At 41.9% G+C, this 23,727-nt stretch overlaps 1 protein-coding gene across 16 annotated transcripts in view; it reads left to right on the top strand.

The window, feature by feature from the left end:
* The window catches only part of MYBPC1 (myosin binding protein C1), a 168,326-nt gene that overhangs the window by 86,634 nt on the left and 57,965 nt on the right, over positions 1-23,727 (top strand). For all 16 annotated transcript variants that reach the window (XM_040344311.1, XM_040344310.1, XM_040344309.1 and 13 more), the window contains 9 exons: positions 344-507; positions 2,485-2,617; positions 4,129-4,253; positions 6,604-6,709; positions 6,829-6,995; positions 8,389-8,551; positions 16,287-16,393; positions 16,490-16,626; positions 19,524-19,683. In XM_040344311.1, the coding sequence (XP_040200245.1) occupies positions 344-507; positions 2,485-2,617; positions 4,129-4,253; positions 6,604-6,709; positions 6,829-6,995; positions 8,389-8,551; positions 16,287-16,393; positions 16,490-16,626; positions 19,524-19,683 (1,262 nt within the window). The remainder of the gene's footprint in view (positions 1-343; positions 508-2,484; positions 2,618-4,128; positions 4,254-6,603; positions 6,710-6,828; positions 6,996-8,388; positions 8,552-16,286; positions 16,394-16,489; positions 16,627-19,523; positions 19,684-23,727) is intronic.

Here is a 23,727-nt window from a genome sequence, read left to right as displayed (position 1 = left end):
GTGAAATTTTCATTCTGGAGGATGATGTTGGAGTGCTGCATCAAATAACAATAATTATTTACTTTAAAATGTATGTGAATATATCCACAAAAATAGCATGGACAGTCAAAATAAAAAATAATTAGTATTTAAAAACTTAGCCCAGGAAAGTCTAACAACCATTTATTTTTCTTACATCTCACAAAAATATTACATCTCTGCTCCAAGTGGTTAATAGCAACATAGGGTTTTAAAATAGTTACCTTATAAAAGCAGTTATTCATCTCAGCAATGTGGTCTCCATAAAACAATGCATATGCTCTTGTCTCGGTGTGGTCTGTTAATTTCTTTATGCTGATATTAGAGAGGTTAAGCCAGAAGAAGGTCCAGAGATAGATGTATGGGAGATCCTGAAGAATGCCAATCCCAATGAATATGAGAAGATTGCATTTCAGTATGGTATTACAGACCTGAGGGGGATGCTCAAAAGACTGAAACGGATGCGCAGAGAGGAGAAGAAGAGTGCAGGTACAGTATCCCAGTACACATATAGACTTATTTCATAAGGCACAGTGCAATGCTTGACAAGTTCACCAAATGCAGTACTTTTTTTATACTCCCAAGCAATGAAGTGTGTTATCCACAGAATCAAAGATGATCAAACAGTCCAACAGTGCAAATCAGCACTTAATTTATTGAAGCAGAGTTGTTTAAAACCCCCAGTGTTTAAAATGATAAGGTTCATAGATATGGCTAAGAACCTTATGGTATGAAAACATGTGAAGGTCAGATCTACATTTGTGCATATGAAGCACATGGTAGTGGTACAAGCATGCAGTAACCCAAAGAAACCAAACAATTCATCAGTTAATGGGAGTCAGAACAATTAAAAAAAGAGAAAAATTGCCTGTTATGGGTAAAGTCAAGAGCAATGTACTTGATACACAAATATTGAGTTTAAACCTAAAATGGAATATATTACAAAACAATTCTCTAAAGTACTGCTACAGTAGTGAAATCTTGCCATAATTCCTGACTTCAGTCTTGTTCCTTGCCACTTAAGTAGTTTTAGGTATTACGTAGTTCTTGCTCTACTCTATACAAAATAAATGAATAAAACATCCGACAGAAAGGGTGTGCCCTACCTAACAATGGCCATAGCAGGAGTGAAGACCCAGGGAGTCAATCTTTCAAAAAAAGTCCCCCAAAGAATGTAAGATACCGTAAGGGGGGTTGACTTTCTAGAATTTATAAAAAAATTGAGCTACAGGTTTTCGGTTGATAGACCCTTTAATTGAATGACCGTACACTAACTGAGGCATGTGCCTTGGGAAGTTACATTAATAGGCAAAAGGATATTTACCCTTTTGCCACTATGATCGGGTATAAAAGCTTCTGTATAGCTTTAAAGGGTAACTCCACTTTTGTCAAAAAAATATTGCAAGTAAAAAAAAAATATTGCATATACAATTGCGACGTAGGGCATATTATAATATAAAATTATTAAAAATTACCTTTTTCCTTTCAAACTGCAATTGTGTAATTTTCTGTAAAAAAAAAAAGTAAAAAAACCTGGAGGCGTTCTGTACACAGATGTTGTACGGAATGCTCACTAGAAATATTATTTCATGCTTGTGTGACTGGCTCACTAATTTTCCTACAAGTCTGCACTAAGATACAAGTCAGAATTTTGGGCATCCTCGCATCCTCTGCAACAAGCATTTTCAGTTTTGAGCTATAGATGTCTAAAGGGATTCAGACCCGGCCACTTTACTTATTAGAGCCCTGCAGGTGCAACAGCAGATTAATAGTGAAAAAAGACACTCTCATTCACATTTATGCACATAGACACAGACAAACAAACAGCTATTTCTTCAGACAAACACAAGGTAGGAGTCTGTAAAAAAGTTTGTTAAAATCCTCGCAATGTACATTGATCACCCAGAGGGGATTTTTTTCTCAACAAAGGGGGAGTTACTCTTTGAGGAGGATTTACACTACAAAATATAGGGGTATGTAATTGCAGACACATTTAAGAATTGCTTTTTTGATAACTTGTCTTTGTGGCTGCACAGACTTGTACCTCCCAAATAATATTGTTAAAAATTATATATATGCACACTGTTTTTCTATGATAATTCTTGCTGCTGCAATGTCTGAATTATGTTGGCTTTCCACAAATCTATGTGTGATTATTAGAGCCCTTTCACGCTGGTGCCTTTTTGCAGCGTTTTTACCGCGTTTTCAAATGAGTTGAAAACGCTGTAAAAACGCGGTAAAAACGCTGTAAAATCGCAGTGTTTTACCGCTATTTTAACGCTCCACTATAGGCGTTTTTGGTGTGAAAGGGCTCTAAGGAAATGTATTTGTTCTTTGTCAGCCATCAGCTTTATTAATATACAGACAGTGCCAAGCAATGACACAATCCTCAGTAACAAGTATGGTCTGTATAAATATTCAAACAGCACAAAAACAAATGACTAACTACATTTTCTGTGCCCAAAGCTTTTTCCAAGAAATTGGATCCCGCTTATCAGATCGACAAAGGAGGACGTGTGAGATTTGTTGTTGAGCTTGCAGATCCAACAGTGGAGCTCAAATGGTATAAAAATGGTCAGGAGATACGACCTAGTACGAAGTAAGTAAATATATGAGCTACAAACTTTATCACTACATACATAACTGCAAGCTGAAAATTTTGCAATATAGCAAGATTTTAATCTCACTGCTTTATTTTCCTGGTCTCTCTATTTTTGATTTGAGGCTCCTCATCTTGTACACAGACTAGATTTCAGTTAAAGGAGTTGTAAAGGAAAACATTTTTTGGCCTAAAATTAATGTCTGCAAGGTAGACAGACAGAATGGTGTAATGATTCTGTTAAAAAATTAGTAAATACCTATTAAATTCCTTCATCTATATCACCTCCGGCGTTCTAGTTTCTGTTCTCTCATTCACTTCCTGGTTTGCGGCGCTCGTTCATGTAAGAACTACATTTCCCAGTATGATTGCGGCACGCCCAGTAATTCACACCTCCTTGAAGTCTCTAACACAAAGAGAGCGTCCTGCCGCACAGATGTAGTTCCCAGGAGGGGGCGAGCACGTCACTGACCACCGCAGTAAAGCCTCCCTTCACGGTGGTGAGTAACAATCAGACAAGCAGGAAGTGAACAGAACAGAGAAGAAATAGAGCAACTTCTAAAGCAAAAACGAATAATGAGGAAGTGAAAATAGGAATGTCTGCAGGTAAAGGATGCTTATTATGAAAAAAAAAAAATTCCTTTACAACCCCTTTAAATGCAGCTTTGGATTACTGTTACCACTGATCTTTGTAGATGTTATGAAATCTGTAAGTCCATGCAACAAAAATAAATACATAATAGAAATAAAATGATACAAAAAAAATAATTAAAAAAATTCTTTATAAGCAATTCCTGTATTAGTGTTTGTACTTTTGTTTTAAATTGTTCCTCGTCCGAGATTCTAACTCTAGACAACATTTGTATTTAGTTTTGGACACTGACATGCCCTTTCGGGTGTTCTGGACTACCTACTAGTATTTATTTAATTATTTATATAGGAATTTATATAGTATTGACAATTTATGCAGCACTTTACAATATTTAGATATTGTACATTCACATCATTCAGTAGTAGCTCTCCTATAGCAAATTGAAAAAAAAGTATTGAAGTATAACTAAAGGCATTTCATTTTGAAAAGAGTAAAGGAGGGTTATAACCCCCATTTTTTGTATCCCCCCTTCCCCATTAGGATTTTATTTTACTTCCTGTCCCATAGCCAAAACAGGAAGTGAGAGGAAATCCCTCCAAACTGAGGGAAGCCCAGTGTGCCACCAGGGTCACCAAAAATAGTGTCTACATTGAAAGATTTCCCCTCTATTAGTGTTCTGATGTCAACCCAAATTTTTCAGAATTTTCTTTTACTTTCAATGATAACAATAAACAGGACAAAAGTAATGGGTGAATCTCCCTAACAGAGACACAGACAGCAAAGAAAACGGACAGGTGTTCTAGTCCATCTTCACTCTATCCAAAGCAAAAGTTTACACTTTAACTGGTAATAATTGTGGTTAACAAATGTGAAAAAAATCTTGTTTACAAACTGACTACGATTTTTTTCATTTAAACAGGTACATATTTGAACATAAAGGAAACGAAAGGATACTCTTTATTAATAACTGCACGTTGGCAGATGATGCTGCATACCAAGTGTGTGCTGGAGATGAAAAGTGCTCTACAGAGTTGTTTGTTAGAGGTATGTATTGCCATATGTATGATTTCATGAGCCTACAAGCATCCACGCCTTTATGTATTAAAAAGGAATACGTATCAGTGCATTGAAAGCTCATAGCATTCTTGGCAAATATTTTCAAGCTCCTTTTTACAAAGTGGCATGGAAAAGTGCTTTACAAGAAAAATGTACCACATTTATTTACAAAACTTAAGACCAACTCTAAGAAACAAGTAATATTTGAAACTTGTTTGACAGTCAGCAGTTCCTATTAAAGTACATCTAAAGGTAGTCTAATCAGGTCTCAAACCCAGTTATAATGTGATGCAAAAGTCTCCTAAATAAATAAGACTTTTTACCTCCCTTGAGGTAGCCAAATCCTCCTTTATTTGTGTCTCACGCACACACCTCTGAGACACTGCAGCCAAACACTGGGGGATTTCAGCAGCAGAGGCAGCTATGTTGTCCCTCATCACACAAAGCTGCATGAGGTGAACTTCACTGGCAGGATCAACAAGACTTTGCAGTCTTGTTATAGACTTTTTGCTATAAAACACATCCAATATTTATTTATTTTTAAATAGAATTTCTTCATAAATTTAGACCAATGTGTATTCTGCTACATGTTTTTGGTAAAACAAAATCTAATAAGCCTCTATTGATTTAGTTTATGTGAACGCTATAGTGTCTACAAACAATGGGATATATTTATGGAATCCCTTCCCCCAGTAGTACTAAGAAATGCCTTGTTTACATTGGCATATCTCAGTTCTCTGTGATTTATTGACGATGGAAAGGTGCTGAAGAACATCAAGTCCCCGGGACCAGCAGTTCGCCGGCATTCGCCCCCCCTAGGTGGAAGTGTAGGATCATGTATATAAACATATATATATATATATATATATATATATATATTATTATTTACATATACATTGTGCATTCAAATCGGTCCCTACCCTCAAGGAGCTTACAATCTAAGGTCCCTAACTCACATTCATATACTAGGGCCAATTTTAGACAGAAGCCAATTAACCTATCAGCATGTCTTTGGAAACCGGAGTACCCGGAGGAAACCCACGCAGGCACAGGGAGAACATGCAAACTCCAGGCAGGTAGTGTCGTGTTTGGGACTCGAACCAGCGACCCTTTTTACTGCTAGGCGAGAGTGCTACACACTACACCACTGTGTACATGTATGTGTGAACTACTCTATGAAATAAACATTGGGGTGGTTTTGGATTCCCCCTATTTATTATAAACATTTATCAACTTGTCTATTGCTATAATTAGCTAATCTATCAAAGCTCTGATCAGGTTACTGGTGATGGTACAACAACAATGCCAGCTATGAAAATAAACACATTGCTTAAATAGGCAAGGGTCTTATATATTTCCCAAGAAAGTAGGAATGCTAACATAAAACACTAAAAGAAAATATTACAGAGCATATAAAACAAAAGTACAGCAATGCTACTTTACGTAAGGTCATCCTCTGTATTCAGTAGCTTTCAGCTGGGCTCAATAGGGGAAGAGCCAAGAGCAATTAGAACTTTAGGTTGATTATTACTTTTAAAGCCCACTCAGACACCACGCACACAAACACCCACTGTCTGCCTAGCTATCCAATAAAAATCCATAAGGAGCAGTCCTTCCTAATTACCAGGAATTACATTCTTCTCTAGTCCATCTTCCAATAAGCATACTGTAGTGTCCACTAGGGGCAGCATTCGTCCATAAATCACCGCTATATGATCCAGGTCATCTTTCAGTGCCAGCTGGCCTTTTTATGTTCAGGACATTTGAATTCGTACTTCTTCAGGAGGTCTTATCCGTTGCTCCCCTACCCCCATACCTCACATCAGGAGGCCTAGGTGAGAACATACTTATGGATATGAATTTCCATTTGTGACTCCTAGTTTTGAACACCCTGCTGGGTCAACTTGCAAATTCCAACTTAGCCTACATGGCTGTTGCCTTCCAACACTCTGAAATACTGTAAAAGCATTTTCTAAACAATGCTCCTTTACATATTACACAGTTATTCTGGTTGAAAAAAGACACAAGTCCATTTACTTCAACCAGTTGAGACCTGTGTGTGCAAGGCCTTATATCCCAAATGGATGAAAGCTGAATAACAGTGCTGTACAAATTGCTGAAAACTTTGCAAATAAGCTACAGATCGATTATACTAGATAGAATGTGTGAACTACATTGCTGACTTTCTTATTCTAACTGCACTGTTTGGTGAAGAACTGAACATCCTCCCATCTCTTAACTAGTAATCCCAATATAATTGCACATTTTGGCTTCTGAAGTAAATCTCACAGTCATTATGTTTTTAAAGTGATAATTTGATTGGTCTCCTTCATGACAGAACCACCTGTGCTGGTCACAAAGGAGCTGGAGAACGTCAGCACATACTGTGGAGAAAGAGTGGAACTGGAGTGTGAGGTATCGGATATAGAAGCCAGTGTGAAATGGTACGTTTTCCAAGCCTTATAGCACTTTATGAATCCTCCAACAAGTACAATTTAATTAAAGAAAAATACACATAAACATTTGTGTTATTGTAATGAACACATTGTTTCTGGTTTCTCAGGTTTAAAAATGGTGTTGAAATTACTAATGAACCAAGGTCAAGGTACAGACTAAAGGTTGATGGCAAAAAGCGTATACTTATTATAGATGACGCAGACAGAGGGGACTCAGCCACCTATTCTGTGATGACTACAGGAGGACAGTCAGCAGCTCAAGTCCAAGTTGACCGTAAGGGCTTGTTTTGTCGAATGCTTTAATGTAGTTATTGTGTAAACAAAAACTGATCGCCTTTAGGAAAAATACTTACATTGAATGGTGAATTAAAATTCTTAACAGTTTAAATATTTGCATTATATTACTGTGTTAACATTTGCTCAAAGGAGTTTACCTGGAAGATTTCCACATTCAGATGTGTCATACACAAGGAAGGGTCAATTCTTTTTTTTTTTAAGGAATCAATGCCAAATTATTACCAAGATTTTATAACCTAATTCAATATGCAATAATGAGAAATGTTAATACTGTAAATGATTGTTATCTCTGAGGAGTTAAAGCCCAATTCTGACAAAAAATGTTATGTATTTTGTTTTTGATAGGGGTCAAGGGTTAGAACCTCTGTCAGATTTGTAGCACTGTCTGTGTATTCATGGCAGGAGATCTCTCCTTATGTCTTGCCTCAGTGACATATAGGGATGAGCTGAACACCCCCCGGTTTGGTTCGCAGCAGAACATGTGAACAGGCAAAAAATGTGTTCGAACATGCGAACACCATTAAAGTCTATGGGACACGAACATGAAAAATCAAAAATGCTAATTTTAAAGGCTAATATGCAAGTTATTGTCATAAAAAGTGTTTGGGGACCTTGATCCTGTCCCAGGGGACATGTATCAATGCAAAAAAGTTTTAAAAACTGCAGTTTTTCCGGGAGCAGTGATTTTAATCATGCTTAAAGTGAAACATTAAAAGTGAAATATTCCTTTAAATTTCGTACCTGGGGAGTGTCTATAGTATGCCTGTAAAGTAGCACATGTTTCTCGTGTTTATAACAGTCCCTGCACTAAATGACATTTTTAAAGGAAAATAAGAAATTTAAAACTACCCGCGGCTATAATGAGCTATAATAAACCCCTTCCCATTATATCATAATCATAGATCTCCCATAGATTAGCCTTTAAAATTTCTCCCATAGATTTTTTTGTTCCGCGGCTTTCGAATTTGCCACGAACACTCAAAATTGTTCACTATTCAGCCATGAACATAAAGCTCATCCCTAGTGACATACTGTCACACCCTAACAAGGTGTCACCAGAACAATAAATTAGCATTGTCAATCCTCTCCAGCCAGAGCTGGAAAAAAAATTAAAATTTCAGGAATTTTTCTAGTAATCTAAATTGTTTCACCAGACAAAATTGTAGTTGCTGTTGGTTTTCAGAATTTTCTCTATATCCCCTTGAACATTTAGCAGGAAAAGATTGCATAATGTGGGTGTCCAGTATTAAACATCTGTAAGATTTTAGGGATCAAGAATGTTTTAACAACACATCTCTAAACTTTAGGTCTTACTATGTCTAGAAAAATTTGGTATTAGTAATTTAATTATTTTGTCTCTTTTTCTAAAGTGCGGCCACTGAAAATATTACAACCCCTGACTGATATGACTGTGAATCTTGGCAAGGAAATTAATTTGAAGTGTGAAATCTCTGAGAATGTTCCTGGAAGATGGTATAGAAATGGCCAGCTGGTTTATGGCAGTGACCGTGTAAAGATATTTCATAAGGGAAGGTGAGAACCTCTTGATAGATCTGACTTCAAAGTATAAGAAACAAGCATAAAAATTCCAGATTTGCTTCCTTAATTGTTTTTTGAAGCACAGCATACATCTTGATCCCCATTCCAATACCATGCTGTAGACTAGAAATACAGGACATAAAAAGAAGGTTACTGATTGTGCCGTTTTAGCATCTGAGGAAATATTTGAACAGTGATTATGGAACTTTTACTTTCTCTTCTTTTAGTCTTATGGAGTAAACTTCCTCTTGCCCCAGTGGGGTTCATTTAGTAAAGGCATATAGACTGTGCACTCTGCAAATGCATTTGCTCCAGAGTTTAGTAAATGAGATAAAGCTTCACTTTGCAAAGAATAACCAATCACATGCAAGGATAATGAAAAACAAATAATCTTTTATCGTCCATGGACGGACACAGCCTTCACGAATCTTGACATATGGGTTATGTTCCTGTTCATAGGAGAGGACTAGGCAGAACATGTTAGATATTTAAATACATGTTACTTTAACAGAGTTGAACAGCCCCTCCGGACATAACCCTCCTCCCTGCAGCATGCAGCCTCAGTTTTTTTCTGCCTAGCAGAGGAGAAGGACGTGGCTCCCTTTGGGCCCAGCGCCCTGAAGACATTTTTTATTTTATTTTATTTGAGATTCTTCTATCAACTGCCGGCTGGGTGACAGGCTGGATATATAGATCCTTGTAGTCTCCCAGCGTGAGTAGACCTTAGCTAAGCGCTGGGTCGGCCACGACATACCCCATGACTCCTGGGATGGCCGGCGGGCTTTTTTGCTCCAGGGTCCACACATGACTGGACTGTTTTGTTGTCTCACTCACAGTGGCTTGTGCCGACAGCTACTCCAACGCGGTTGTATGCCTGTCAGGAATGGCCAGCGGGTCCTCGCATGGACGGGTAAGCACAGTCCCTCCTGCCTCGGCGGGTCGGAACGGCTGGGCATTCCTGGGGTTAGGGGGTTCTCCTATCCTCCCTTTCCCTGCTCTCTGTCACATTTCCCTCTGCTGCTCTACAGACCTTGCTGATACCGGGGTGGACCTGTGGGGGGCTCCATTTCCCAATGGGGGACTGTGGGGTGTCTGGACCCTTTTTTTTCTGTGGGGGTGTGCTCTGCCTCAGGGAGGCCCCTATTCAGCCTTTTCATCCACATCGCGTCGTTTAGTCGCCATTTTGGCGGCGCCGGCGTCATTTTTAGCATGCCTGCTGATTACATTGAATTTCCCATTGGAGGCCATTTTGTCGTGGCCGCACTGTGGCGCAGGTTGTTATTGCGGGCGGCCATTTTCTTGTGGTCACGCCCTTTTATCTCTGAAGCATCTGGCGGCCATTTTGTGTGGGTTTTGGCCTCTAGTGCTGGCTTTCTGAACGGCGCACAGCCATCTCCTGGGGAATGCTCTGACTCAGACCCAGGCCTGGCTGCAGCGCAGGACCCCGGTTCTGGGTTGTCAGAGGATGCGGACCAGGACCTTCCTATTGAGGAAGACCCCTATCCTGGGTCAGTGCAGGACAGGGCACTTGTTAGTGCGTTTAACAATGCTGTGAGGGACTCCCTTAAGCTGAAAGGTGCAGCAGAGGCATCCACTGAAGGCCTAGTCTCTTTTGGGTCGCACAAGTCGGACCGCTCTGTAAAAGTTTTTCCTTATGTATCCTTCTTTGACAAGTTTATTGATAAGGAATGGGAAAAGCTGCAGAAGTCCTTTGTGGTCCCTCAGCGCCTGGCGGCTTGTTACCCTTTTGAGGACAGCCTTTTGAAAAAAATGGGCTTAACCTCAGGTGGTTGACCCCCCCGGTTGCTCGGTTAAATAGGGTAACCACTCTCCCTGTAGAAGGGACCCCTGCTTTCAAGGACCATACTGATAGGAGGTCCGAGGCGGTGACCCGCTCCATGTTTACCATGCTATGGTCTGCATTGCGGCCTATTTTTGCTGCAACTTTGGTGTCTCAGACACTCACTGAATGGGCAAAGGTTTTGCACCAGACTGTGGAGGAGCATGAGCTCCCTCCTGAATATGTTAGGCTGGCCAACCAGTTGGTCCAGGGCCTTGTATATGTCTGTGATGCTACCCTGAATGCAGCCCCCTTGATATCCTGTTTCTGCGGTGGTGTTGTGCCGCCTGATTTGGCTGAAATGCTGGTCTGATGACCAAGCATCCAAAAAAGCCTTGGCAGATTTACCCTTCAAAGGTGGGAGACTTTTTGGTACCTCGCTGGACGACATTATTAAGGATGTCACTGGAGGTAAGAGCACTCTCCTCCCTCAGTCCACCAAGGGGAAGGAGCCACGCCGTAAGCTGGGTCCTTCCTTTCCCACGCAGAATCTATATTTTCATCAGTCAGGGCCTGTGGGTAGACCCTCCCAGGCTGACAAAGGCTCAGCTGGGGGACAGAAACGTCCCTGGGTGCGTAAGCCGAACAAACCGGCATCCAAACCCGCCACAGCATGAATTTTTGCCCCCACCCGACCCATGGGTGGGGGGACGGCTTTGCAGGTTCACAGCTCGGTGGACCTCCCTGCTCTCCGACCAGTGAGTCTGCGAGGTGGTCTCTTCGGGGTACAAGATCGAGTTTCTTTCCTGTCTGCCAAACAGATTCTTTCCCTCAAATCTCCCTCTCCTTCCGGCTTGTCAATCTGCCCTATTGGGGGCAGTGCAAGACTTGCTAAGTTGCAGGGTAATTTTACCTGTTCCGCAGGACGAGAGGTTTCAGGGATTTTATTTGAATCTGTTTGTGGTCCCGAAGAAGGACGGTGTCTGTCCAATCTTGGACCTCAAAGCCCTAAATGCCTTTGTGGGAGTACGAAAGTTCCGATGGAATCCATTCGCTCGGTGGTGGCTACTCTCCACTTGGGGGACTTTCTGGACATACTTGCATGTCCCAATTTGCGCAAGTCACCAGAGGTTTCTGCACTTTGCAATAGGAGAAGACCACTATCAGTTTGTGGCTCTTCTCTTTGGCCTAGCGTCAGCACCAAGAGTATTCACCAAGGTGCTCGCACCGATTCTAGCTTTGCTAAGACAGTGGGGCATTGCCATCGTGGGCTACTTAGACGATCTTCTTGTGAAAACAGCTTCTGGCTCAGAATTAGAGGTGGATGTGTCTATTGCCAGCCAGACCCTCTGAGAATTCGGGTGGATGTTAAACATCCAGAAGTCGGTCCTGGTACCGACTCAGCATTTGGAATACCTCGGGTTGATTCTGGACTCCACAGAGGCGAGAGTCTTTCTTCCCTTGGAAAAATTGCAAACTCTTCAGTCTGCGGTGAAGCTGTTGGCAATCCCGAAAATGGATGTCTCTCCGTTTTTGCATGCGAGTCCTGGGCCTGATGGTAGCCTCCTTCGAGGCAGTACCGTATGCTCAATTCCACACTCGAGTATTGCAGAAGGAGATCCTGTCCAAATAGAACAAATCTCCATTGTCTCTGAATCGCCAGATTCAGGTAGGCCACCTAGGCAGAATCTCTCTGAATTGGTGGCTGAGATTCCCGGCTCTTCGGTCCGGGAAGTCGTTCCTTCCCTTCCGGTGGACGGTGATTACGACAGACGCCAGGTTGGGGGGGCATCTGGGGGGTCCAGTCGGCCCAGGGTCGCTGGACTCTAATGGAATCCCGTTTGCTGATCAATGTCCTAGAACTTCAGGCGATCAGGTTATGTCTCTCCTCGTGGTCGAGGTGGTTGCAAGGTCGCCCAATTCGGATCCAGTTGGACAACACCACGGCGGTGGCTTATGTCAACCATCAGGGGGAACACGGAGCTCAGCTACAGCGTCAGGGGTCGCTCACATCCTGTGGTGGGCGGAAACAAGCGTGCTGGCTCTGTCGGCCGTCTACATTCCGGGCATAGAAAACTGGCAGGCAGACTACCTTAGTCGCCAAATGCTGGACCAGGGGGAATGGTCATTGCACCCAGAGGTGTTTTAACTCCTTTGCAGGAGGTTGGGCACACTGGACGTGGATCTTCTGGCCCCTCGCCTCAACTGCAAGGCGTCAAAGTTTGTGGCCAGGTCCAGAGATCCCTGGGCAGACACGTCAGGCGCGTTAGTGGCCCCGTGGGATCAGTATCTGCTAATTTATGCCTTTCCCCCATTGAAGTTGCTTCCTTGTCTGCTCCGCAGAGTGGAGGCCTAAGGGATCCCGATAATTCTAATCGCTCCAGATTGGCCCCGGCGTGGAGTGGATCAGAAACTTGCCTTAAACACCATTAAGGGACACATTTCAGCCTTGGCTGTCTTCTTTCAACGGCCTTTGGCGGCCCATTCTCTGGTGCGTGCCTTTGTGCCTTCCCCCTATTAGACCACCTCTTCCTCCATGGGATTTGAATCTGGTGCTCTCGGTTCTCCAGGAACCTCCCTTTGAAAACACCAGAGATATTCCTCTCTTGACACTCTCAAAAGGTGAACTTTTTAGTGGCAATTACGTCTGTCAGACGTGTTTCTGAATTGGCAGCCTTGTCTTGCAAGTCGCCATACTTGGTACTCCATAGGGATAAGGCGGTGTTGCGCCCACAACCTTCCTTTCTTCCGAAAGTGGTTGAATGAATGAATGAATGACTTGTATAGCGCTACACATGCGAACTGAATCGCCTCTAGGCGCTTTTTCCAGCCAGTGTCTGCTTGGCTGGTGCGGTCATTTTACCCCGTAGGATCACAACACGCTTGGGACACACAGTCATACACACAGATATACATATATATATATATATATATATATATATATATATATATATATATATAATGGGCCAATTTGGACAAAATCCAATTTACCTACCAGCATGTCTTTGGAGTGTAGGAGGAAACCGGAGCACCCGGAGGAAACCCACATAGGCACAGGGAGAACATGCAAACGCCAGGCAGATGGTGTCGTGGTCGGGATTCGAACCAGCGACCCTTTTGCTGCTAGGCGAGAGTGCTACTCACTACACCACTGTGCTGCCCCTAGGTTTTGGCCTTCCACCTTAACAAGGACATTGTACTTCCATCCTTGTGTCTTCGGCCGTGTCCTAGATTGCGCTACATACTTTAGACGTGGTACATGCTTTGCGGGTGTACCTGTCTGCTACGGCTCAGTTTCGGAGGTCTGACTCACTATTTGTGTCGGTGTCTGGTCCACAAAAGGCAAAGTGCACAGTCAATTTGCTTTTAGTTAATCAACCCTAGTGTTCTTTACTGTGCAAGAAAGTCCCTGCCTTAGTATCATTATATACTTTGCACTAAAAAATCATAAACCTTTTGTAGTGAACTCAACTACAATTACATTTGTACAAAAAGACCATTATTCCTAATGCTTTCTTAAAAAAAAAATGTATGTTGCCCATACACTGATTGAGTTTTATGCTGTTAGCTGTGCGATACAACTGTATAAATTGATCTGATGATTGAAAGATGATTCAAGGTTAAAAATGTATTGAAAGAGTAAAACTCAAGAAATTGATATAATAAGAAAAGAGATATTAGGGACTTTTAAGGTGCTACTACATCACAAGAACAACTCAATACAATAAAAATCCATCATTTATTTTAAGCATCATTTAAAATGTTAATATAGTGTATATCAACAGATAGACAAAAAATACACATATTTTTACACTTAAAACGTCGCCTCATCTAATTTCTGCGTGACAGAGATGAAATTAGATGAGATGACTTTTTAAGTGTAAAAATATGTGTATTTTTTGTCTATCTTTTGATATACATTATATTAACATTTTAAATGATGCTTAACCTCCCTGAAGGTATGATTATGTCAGATTTTTGATGCTGAAAGTGGTACAATTGTTTTGCATGGAAATTTGGCGTTTTATATTGTAGGCCTGTACAAAAGCGTATCTAGTAAAAATGGTGCCTATGGCAAGCAATGAAACTGCGCCCCTGTCAAAACATTTGAAACCTGTCTTTTAGATAACCTAAAGGGGGTGTTGTTAGAGTCTGAGATGAAAGAGAGAAAGAAAGAAGGATGCAAGGACAGCGGGCCCAGATCCTACACCACAATAGCAATATGTGTATTCCAGAAAGTTTAAAGAGGAAGTAAACCTGGATGGCTGCCATATCTCTTGTCATGTGACTGCAGTCAGCTGACACCTGTGAGGGCGGGGCCTTCTGTACCACAGACACTGATTGCTAGGACACGGTGTAGCCCCTGCTATCTCTGTAGCTGGCTGATACATCCCTCTCAGCATTCTGTGTGGGCGGCGGAGCGGTTCATCTTTTTTTAAGTGGGGGGGGATATCACAACTCAGTCTGGTCCATCCCTGCCTAGGACAAAAAATTTTTTTTCGGGAAACTATCCAGGACAGCCATAACCTGGGAATGTCCCAGCAAAATTGTGACTGTTGGCAAGTATGCCCTGGTAAGTGCCTTGCTGCCCAGCCACTCACGAGCGCCCCCTTCAGATGGCGCCCATGGCACTTTCCATATCTGCCATACCCTAGATACGCCACTGGGCCTGTAATTCTAAGGCCTTGTACAGACGACCGAACATGTCTGCTGAAACTGGTCCGCTGACCAGTTTCAGCATGTTCGGTCGTGTGTACGGCCGACCGGACAGGTTTCCAGTGGACATTTGTCCACCCGACCGTTTTCGAGCGGACACAAAGTATGATAAAGTTTGAAACACAAAATCATAAATTATAATATAATAAATAACTATAAATAATAACAAATACCAGTAATATTATAATAATAATAATAATACATTTTATTTAAGAAATTTTAGTCAATAATATAATCAAATCAAAAACACTGACGTTTTTTTTTTGTCCAAACAAGGGTGCAATATTACTAGTCATATTGCTTCAGTAAACATCACGGGTATGATACATTTTGAAACATGGGACTGCACAAAGTCCAACTAATGATAATGAATGGTACTGGTACCGCTAAAGGTACTGAAATTTCACCCCGAATCACACTCCGAAATACCGCTAAGGAGGTTAAAATAAATTATGGATTTTTATTGTATTGTTCTTGTGTTGTAGTAGCACCTTAAAAGTCCCAAATATTTTTTGGTTTTCTTATTATAACATATGGGATGTGGTGCATGAATTTATTGGCAATCCACCTACACTTACTGTTCAATTGATATAATAAGTTAAGTGACCTAAAACTAGAGCTTTGTTATTATATACTTCAAGCCAAATAAACTATTTTTTTTTTTTTTTTTTTTTTTTTTAAGTGTATTTTTGTGCATGTACTCGAGAGAGGAGCCGGACTGCAGGAGTTGGGAGTAGGCAGGCCTCCCCCAGAGGCAATCTGCCACCTTTCTCCATGCCCCGGGTGGCAATGGCAGGTGCGTGAGGGGGTCCTCCCACACAGCCCGCCCTACCTGCTCCGCTTTGAAGCCCAACGGGGCAGAGGGACTCCCTATAAGGGAGTGAGAGGATTAGCCCGCTCAACCAGCCCCATTAGTCCTTCACCTCTCTTTAGAGACTGCGTGGTCAAAGTGCATGTGTTAACCCAATTTAGAGTGCGTGTGTAGGTGTGGTGGTTTTTGTGGGAGGGGGGTGGGCGTACTAAGCACAGGCTTACCTTGCATAGCACACCCACCGGGAGCCGGGCTGAGACCACCAAACTCAATTCACATGAAGCCGAGACCGGGATCCGAACCTCTAGCTGCAGAGGTGAATGGCTTGTCAGCGCAGTGCCAATCGCGTTGAGCCACCGCAGCTCCCGTAAAAAATAAACTATTTAAACTAAGGTTCTAATGCAAGGATTATTTTTTTTTAGGAATCACAGATTAGAAATAGCAAATGCACTGGTGGAAGATGGAGGCGACTATGTATTTGTTCCCGATCTTTACCTTATTAATATTCCAGGCAACGTTCATGTCATTGGTATGTATTTTCCACTTTAACAATAAAATAAAATTATTACTGTGTTAAATGATTTCTAAGCTAATAAGCAAAATAAATTGTGAATTTCCTTTGTAGATCCCCCAAGGATCCATTTTGACTGTCTTAATTACCCGGATAATACTGTGGTAGTCGTAGCAGGAACAAAGCTGCGGCTTGAGGTTCCAGTTACTGGTGAACCCGCGCCTAAAATTATCTGGAGTAGAGGAGATAAGGTACTCATTAAGACGTTGTTTAAACTGTTTACTGACAATATGGGAGGTGATCTAAAAAAAAACTGTATGGAAGGCACATTTGGGAGCATACTTTATAATGTCTACCTCATTACACATAAGATAGTGCTGCTGACCTTGAAAAATGACAGAATAACACTTATGTATATTTCAGCAGTAAATGTATATATAAGAAGTACCATGCTTGCATATTAACACACTAATTACATTACACTGTACACCTACTCCATTTGAACCCACAAATGTCCTAAAGGAGCTCAGTTCAGCAGTAAAGCTTAGCTGTTGAACTTTGCTGTGTACCACTTGCAGTTGCCACTGTGGAAGCCTTTAGTGATACAGGGAGCCGCACTCTAGCAGCTGATTAAAAATAAAAAATAAATACATTATTATCTCCCACCAGCATGTTTAGAACAGAGAGCTGCTCCTTTATTAGGATATAAATGACAACGTTATATACAAACAGATTAATTTGAAATAAAAAAAAACAAAAAACACTTAGGCACTGGGTTTGATTTACTAAAACCGGAGAGTGCAAAATCTGGTGTAGCTGTGCATGGTAGCCAATCAGCTTCTAACTTCAGCTTGTTCAATTAGGCTTTGACAATTAAACCTGGAAGCTGACTGCATTCTATGCAGAGCTGCACCAGATTTTGCACTCTTCAGTTTTGGAAAATCAACCCCTCTGTACTGTGGGCACCACAATGGCTAAGTGGTTAGCATTTCTACCTAGCAGCACTAGGGGTGCCGGTTCAAATCCTAACCATGATACTACCTGCCTGGAGTTTGCATGTTCTCCCTGTGCCTGCGTGGCTTTCCTTTGGGTACTCAGTGGTCCCATCTGTCACCTCTGCCCAGCCATGCATTCCCACCTCAGACACACTTGAGACAGTCCTGTGGTTCGTTTTTGTTGATTTATTGAGGGGATTAGAACTTGGATGGGAAAGGGATTATGGGACGCCCAGAAATCAATGAAGAAATCAATAAGATGAACAATTGGAACCTCTATTTACTCTTCTAAAGTTCCAGCCTTCTCCAACACGCTTATTTGCAGACTGTTACTCCCTCTCTCCTGTATAATACTTGGTTCCAGGCACAGCTAGCATATAGTTAGGCCCAACAATGACACAGTCAGACCTTATCAACCGCAGGCCCCTTTAGTGAAGCTACAAATAGTGGAAGAAAAATCTTTAGGACTAGCTGTCCTATGGTGGACTACTGCTCCCAGTGAATCCTCTTCAGACCCTGCCAGCCCTCCCAGCTGCAGCTGCCCAATTCCACTGCCCATGACATCACAGTCCTTCCTGCTGGCTCTACATCCATCTCAAACTGCACACTCCCAGTCCACTCTGACATGCGTCCCCAGCTCTCCCAAATGTGCCTGTCACTCACCAGCCTCCTGGCTGAAACCGGGGGATCCCTTCTGAAGACTTGCCCAGCAACACTTGCTCCTCTCTGGTTCCACATTGTGCCTCCTGTCCAGATCCTTTTTGCTTGTGAAGAAGGCATCTGTCCTGAATCCAAACCCTCAGGCCTCAAAGGCCTTGACAACCTAGTGCTTCATCTCCAGCTTCTTCCACCTAACAACTCCTCCCCAGCAGGGCTCACCCTGGGTATTTCAAGGAGGCCTGCCCCCTGCCAGTCCTAGTTGGGGATTGGCCGGGGCTCCCTGAGACACCCCATGCCACTCCACTCCTCTTCACCACCTCTCTTCTAGAATCCTCTAGAAGCCAGAGGGAGGTGACAAAGAAATGATGATGCATGTGAGTCACCTGCTGCTACTCTTGGCTACTCCCAGCCCACACAGATCAACATAAACAGGCCTAGTTTTCTGCTAGGCCTGATTACATTTACCTGCACTCACAAAAAATCCTACTTCTAACACCTACCTAAATTAAAGGGTGCTGCACTGGTTTCCTCCCACACCTCAAAGACATGCTGGTAGGCTAATTGGATCCTGTCTAAATTCGAACAATCAACTTTTGTTGAACAGAACAGTGTCGGCAGGGCCATAAAATGTGGAGAAGATCACATTTCTGCAGGAAGAGGCCAGATTTTGAGCAGTGTAAGACCTGCTTCAGTAGACTGATAGATTTGACAAGAAAGAAAATGAGTAAAATGCAAATGCTACAAATCATTTATAAGCTGAAATCTGGCTTCTCTGAAAAATTTAGATTGTAATACAAATTATAAAAAAAAGTTTAAAAAAAATAATAATATACAATGATAAAGTATTGTCAATTTAAAGCGGAGGTTCACACTCAAAATGAACTTTCCAAGCATCCTTAAAGCGGAAGTAAACCCATCAATTTAACAGTTTGAAAAAGCAGTTACATTCCTGGCATGCCGGGGATGCTAACTGTCACATTGGTTGTGCTCTCAACCAAACTGTCAAACCATCCAATGGCTGGTGTCATAACTCATCACATGTGCAGCATCATGCCAGTTGAAGATTAAACAGAGGCCAAGACACGCCTTAGCAGCCGTCAATCAACTCCTCTTCGCTTAGAAACGCCCATTCCCCACAGGATTCCCCGCTCGGAGCCGGAAAACAAGGGCTCATATAACGATAAGTACAAGAAAAAAAAACAAAAAAACAGCATACTGCAGATGTTAGCAGTATGCTACAGCTAATGTCAAAAAGTGGATTTTTGGGTGAACCTCCGCTTTAAGTCTATCTACAGCAAAAGCATTTTTTTTTCTTGTGTTTAGATAGTAAAGAAGGGATAAAACCTGGTCAGGGTTTTGTTACTGTCCCTGTCCTCATTGCAAAATTCCCTCTCACTTATAGTTCCATTGACATGGAGAGAGGAAGCTTAGAGGAAAAATTCCCTGGATTTGGGTTTTAAGAGTTCTTTTCCAATGTTCTTTGTAACCTTTAGTGGATCACGGATCTGAGCGGTCGTATAAGGGCAGAGTCATTTCCTGATCATGGACTTCTAGTCATTGACTGTGCTGAGAAGGAAGATACTGGGACATACAGGATGATGGTAAAGAATGAAGCAGGTGAAGCTGTAGCTCACATCAAAATAAAGGTTGTTGGTAAGTGAGAATAATATTTCCATTGTTTTAGCAATACCGTACCTACCAATCAGATCTTTTCCCACGGTTAGTTAATAATATACAACAAAATGTAATTTACTTGCAAATTTCTGTGCAAAGTAGGGGAAGATTATTACACATTTGGAAGTGGTCAAGGCGGCAGGTATGTGATTCTGCCCTTATAGCCAATAGAATAATTGCATTTTTAGTTTTCAACTCCAAGTTAAATGACAGATACAGAATACATTCTTAAGTTAAAAACATTAGAGTATATTTATATGTATTTTTTTTTTACCTTTTAAGTGTTTTTTAATCCCACTGTGAACCCCATCTAAATGAGTTATGAAATGTAATCAGCAGTCAACCAGAATATTAGGAAAAACGGTATTGTGCATCTATAAATTAAACCTGAACTTTCAGTGTTCAAATACACATGTATGATCATACTGTCTGTATTACTATCTGCCAAAGTAATTGCAATTATGTCAAGCTACTTTTGTGACCCATACACCTCTGCCTGAAGGCACAGCCAGCAGGGTGACCCTTTTCTCCCTTAAAGGATAATCATACTATCCATGCTCCAGCCCTACCCATGCTGTGTGGCTTAGTCGCTGCAAACTCTCCCCATTGAACTGCACACAGGGTCTGGCAGGACCTTGGACAAGTGAGTATAAAACTTAGGCCCCTTTCACACGTACAGACAGTAGGTCCGTATTTCATCCATCCGTTTTTGAATGACATAAGGACATACATGTATCCCTATGGGATAGCGGGTGTCAGCAGATGAACATCCACTGACACCTGATGTCATCGGTCCCTGCTATGGTCCGATTCTGCAGACGAAGGAAAATCCTATTTTTCCATCCGTCTGCAGAGCGGATCGAGTGAATCAAATCAAATCAATGACGTGGCACGCGGTGGTGCCGGGGGCGGGCTATGGTGGCCGAGTGTATCACATGGGAGCGTGCCCTTGGGAGAGCGCTTCCCAGAGGTGGGTTAGCTCTTGCGGGGAGGAGCCGAGACAGCAGCCGAGGGACCCTAGAAGATGAGGATCGGGGCCACTCTGTGCAAAATGAACTGCACAGTGGAGGTAAGTATACCATGTTTGTTATTTAAAAAACAAACCCATACAATCACTTTAAATAGGTTTTTTTTTCACCTTCCTGTATTTCAGCTTTAAACTTTTCTGGAAAAATTGCCAAGACATTAGGAATAATAGCCCTAAAGACACTAATAGACATCAGAAAATAGTCAGATTGAGCAAGTACAATGTCTATACAGCATTGGTCCATTACAGGAATATTTGGGTAATATGAGCATTCCTGTTTAGACTATTGATTTAGAAGGAGAAGACAAGGCTTCAAAAAACAAAAGACAGTCATAGTACTGTCTTATCGCAAACGAAACAGCAGAAAATAAACATGGTTTTTCAACCTTGATGTTTACTCTTTCTTATGAGAAATGATAATCAAGACTGTCTGAGGCAACCAACAAATTCTGGATTTTACCCAACCGCAAGGACGCGAGATGACAATTGCTCAATCTAGTTATTTTTATCCAGATTGAGCATTCATTTTGTGTCTTTGGGGTTTGTGAGATGCCCACCACTAAACTGTTGTTGGGGGGGTAAGGTGGAAAGATAAGTATAAAAACCTGTTTACAATGCCTTGAAAATGTATTCCTTCCCCTTGAAATTTTCCACATTTTGTCATGTTACAACCAAAAACGTAAATGTAATTTATTATCTTACGTAATAGTTGAACACAAAGGCCCGGATTCAGGTAACACTTATGCCGACGTATCTCTATATACGCCGCGTAAATGCACAGATGCGCAGTCGTATCTATGCGCTGGACTCTTAATGCAAGATACGCCTGAAATTTGGCTTCCTCTGACCGACGTAAGTGCCCTACGCCGTCATATCCTGGGCGCATATTTACGCTGTCCGCAAGGGGCGCTCCCATTGATTTACGTGTAGAATATGCAAATGACTGAGATACGCCGATTCACGAACGTACTTGCGCCCGTCGCTGTAATATACGCCGTTTACGTAAGGCGTACGTCCGGCGTAAAGTTAATCCACCTAAAGGAGGCGCATCCCATGCAAAGGTATAGACGACGGAACAGCCGTCAAATTTTACGCCGTTTACGTAGGACTACGTGAATAGGGCTGGGCGTAGGTTACGTTCACGTTGTAGGCATTGAGCCGTCGTATCTTAGGGAGTATATTCAACGTGATTCTGAGCATGCGCGCGCATGCGCCGTTCGTTCGGCCATTCATTTGCATGGGGTCACAGTTCATTTAAATGTATCACGCCCCCTGCTAACTACTTTGAATTAGGCCGGCTTACGCCAACAAGTTTACTTTACGCCGGCGCAACGTTGGGGAGCGAGTGCTTTGTGAATACTGTTCTCTCTGTGTTACGTTGGCGTAGCGCATATGAGATGCGCTACGCCGGCAGAAATATGCGCCGCTCTACGTGAATCCAGCCCTTTTAAAGTGTCACATAATTATGAAGTAAAAGGAAAATGATAAATGGTTTTCACATTTTTTTTACAAATAAATATCTAAAAAGTGTGGCGTGAATTTGTATTCAGCCCCCTTTACTCTGATACCCCTAACTAAAATCTAGTGGAACAAATTGCCTTCAGAAGTCACCTAATTAGTAAATAGAGTCCACCTGTGTGTAATTTAATCTCAGTATAAATACAGATGTTCTGTGAAGCCCTTAGAGGTTTGTTAGAAAACCTGAGTGAACAAACAGAATCATGAAGGCCAAGGAACACACCGGCTAGGTCAGGGATAAGGTTGTGGAGAAGTGTAAAACAGGGTAAAAAAATATATCCCCAGCTTTGAACATCCCACAGAGCACTGATCAATCCATTATCTGAAAATGGAAAGAGTATGGAACAACTGCATACCTAGCAAGACATGGCCGCCCACCTAAACTAACAGGCCATGCAAGAAGAGCATTAATCAGAGAGGCAGCCAAGAGGTCCATGGTAACTCTGGTGGAGCTTCAGAGATCCACAGCTCAGATGGGAGAATCTGTTCTCAGGACAAATATTAGTCGTGCACTCCACAAATCTGGCCTTTATGGAAGAGTGGCAAGAAGAAAGCCATTGTTGAAAGAAAGCCATAAGAAGTCCCATTTGCAGTTTGCGAGAAGCCATGTGGCGGACACAGCAAACATGTGGAAGAAGGTGCTCTGGTCAAATGAGACCAAAATTTAACTTTTTGTCATAAAAGCAAAACGCAATGTGTGGTGGAAAACTAACACTGTACATCACCCTGAACACGCCATCACCACCGTGAAACATGGTGGTGGCAGCATCATGTTGTGAGAATGCTTTTCTTCATCACTGGCAGGAAAGCTGGTCAGAGTTGATTGGAAGGTGGATGGAGCCAAATACAGGGCAATCTTAGAAGAAAACCTGTTAGAGTCTGCAAAAGACTTGAAGCGGAGGTTCACCTTCCAGCAGGACAACAACCCTAAACATACAGCTAGAGCTACAATGGCATGGTTTAGATCAAAGTATATTCATGCGTTAGAATGGCCCAGTCAAAGTCCAGACCTTAATCCAATTGAGAATCTGTGGCAAGACTTTCTGTTCACAGACGCTCTCCATCCAATCTGACAGAGCTTGAGCTATTTTGCAATTAAGACTGGGCAAAAATCTCACTCTCTAGATGTGCACAGCTGGTAGAGACATCCCCAAAAAGACTTGCAGCTGTAATTGCAGCAAAATATGGTTCTACAAAGTATTGACTCTGGCTGAATACAAATGCATGCCACACTTTTCACATATTTATTTGAACAACATTTTAAAAACCATTTCAGTTATGTGTCACTTTGAGTTGGTCTATCACAAAATCCCAATAAAATACATTTACGATTTTAGTTGTAACATGACAAAATGTGGAAAATTTCAAGGGGTATGAATAGTTTTTCAAGGCACTGTAGATGCTCATCTTCCACCTAAAGTCAATTAGTGGTGGCAGTGGCTTCTTCCAGCCATCATCTCTCTGTATTTATATAAACA

Source organism: Rana temporaria, chromosome 3 (genome assembly GCF_905171775.1).
Source record: "Rana temporaria chromosome 3, aRanTem1.1, whole genome shotgun sequence".
NCBI lineage: Eukaryota > Metazoa > Chordata > Amphibia > Anura > Ranidae > Rana > Rana temporaria.
Note: the sequence above shows the minus strand (reverse complement) of the source record. Positions and strands in the feature narration are given on the sequence as shown.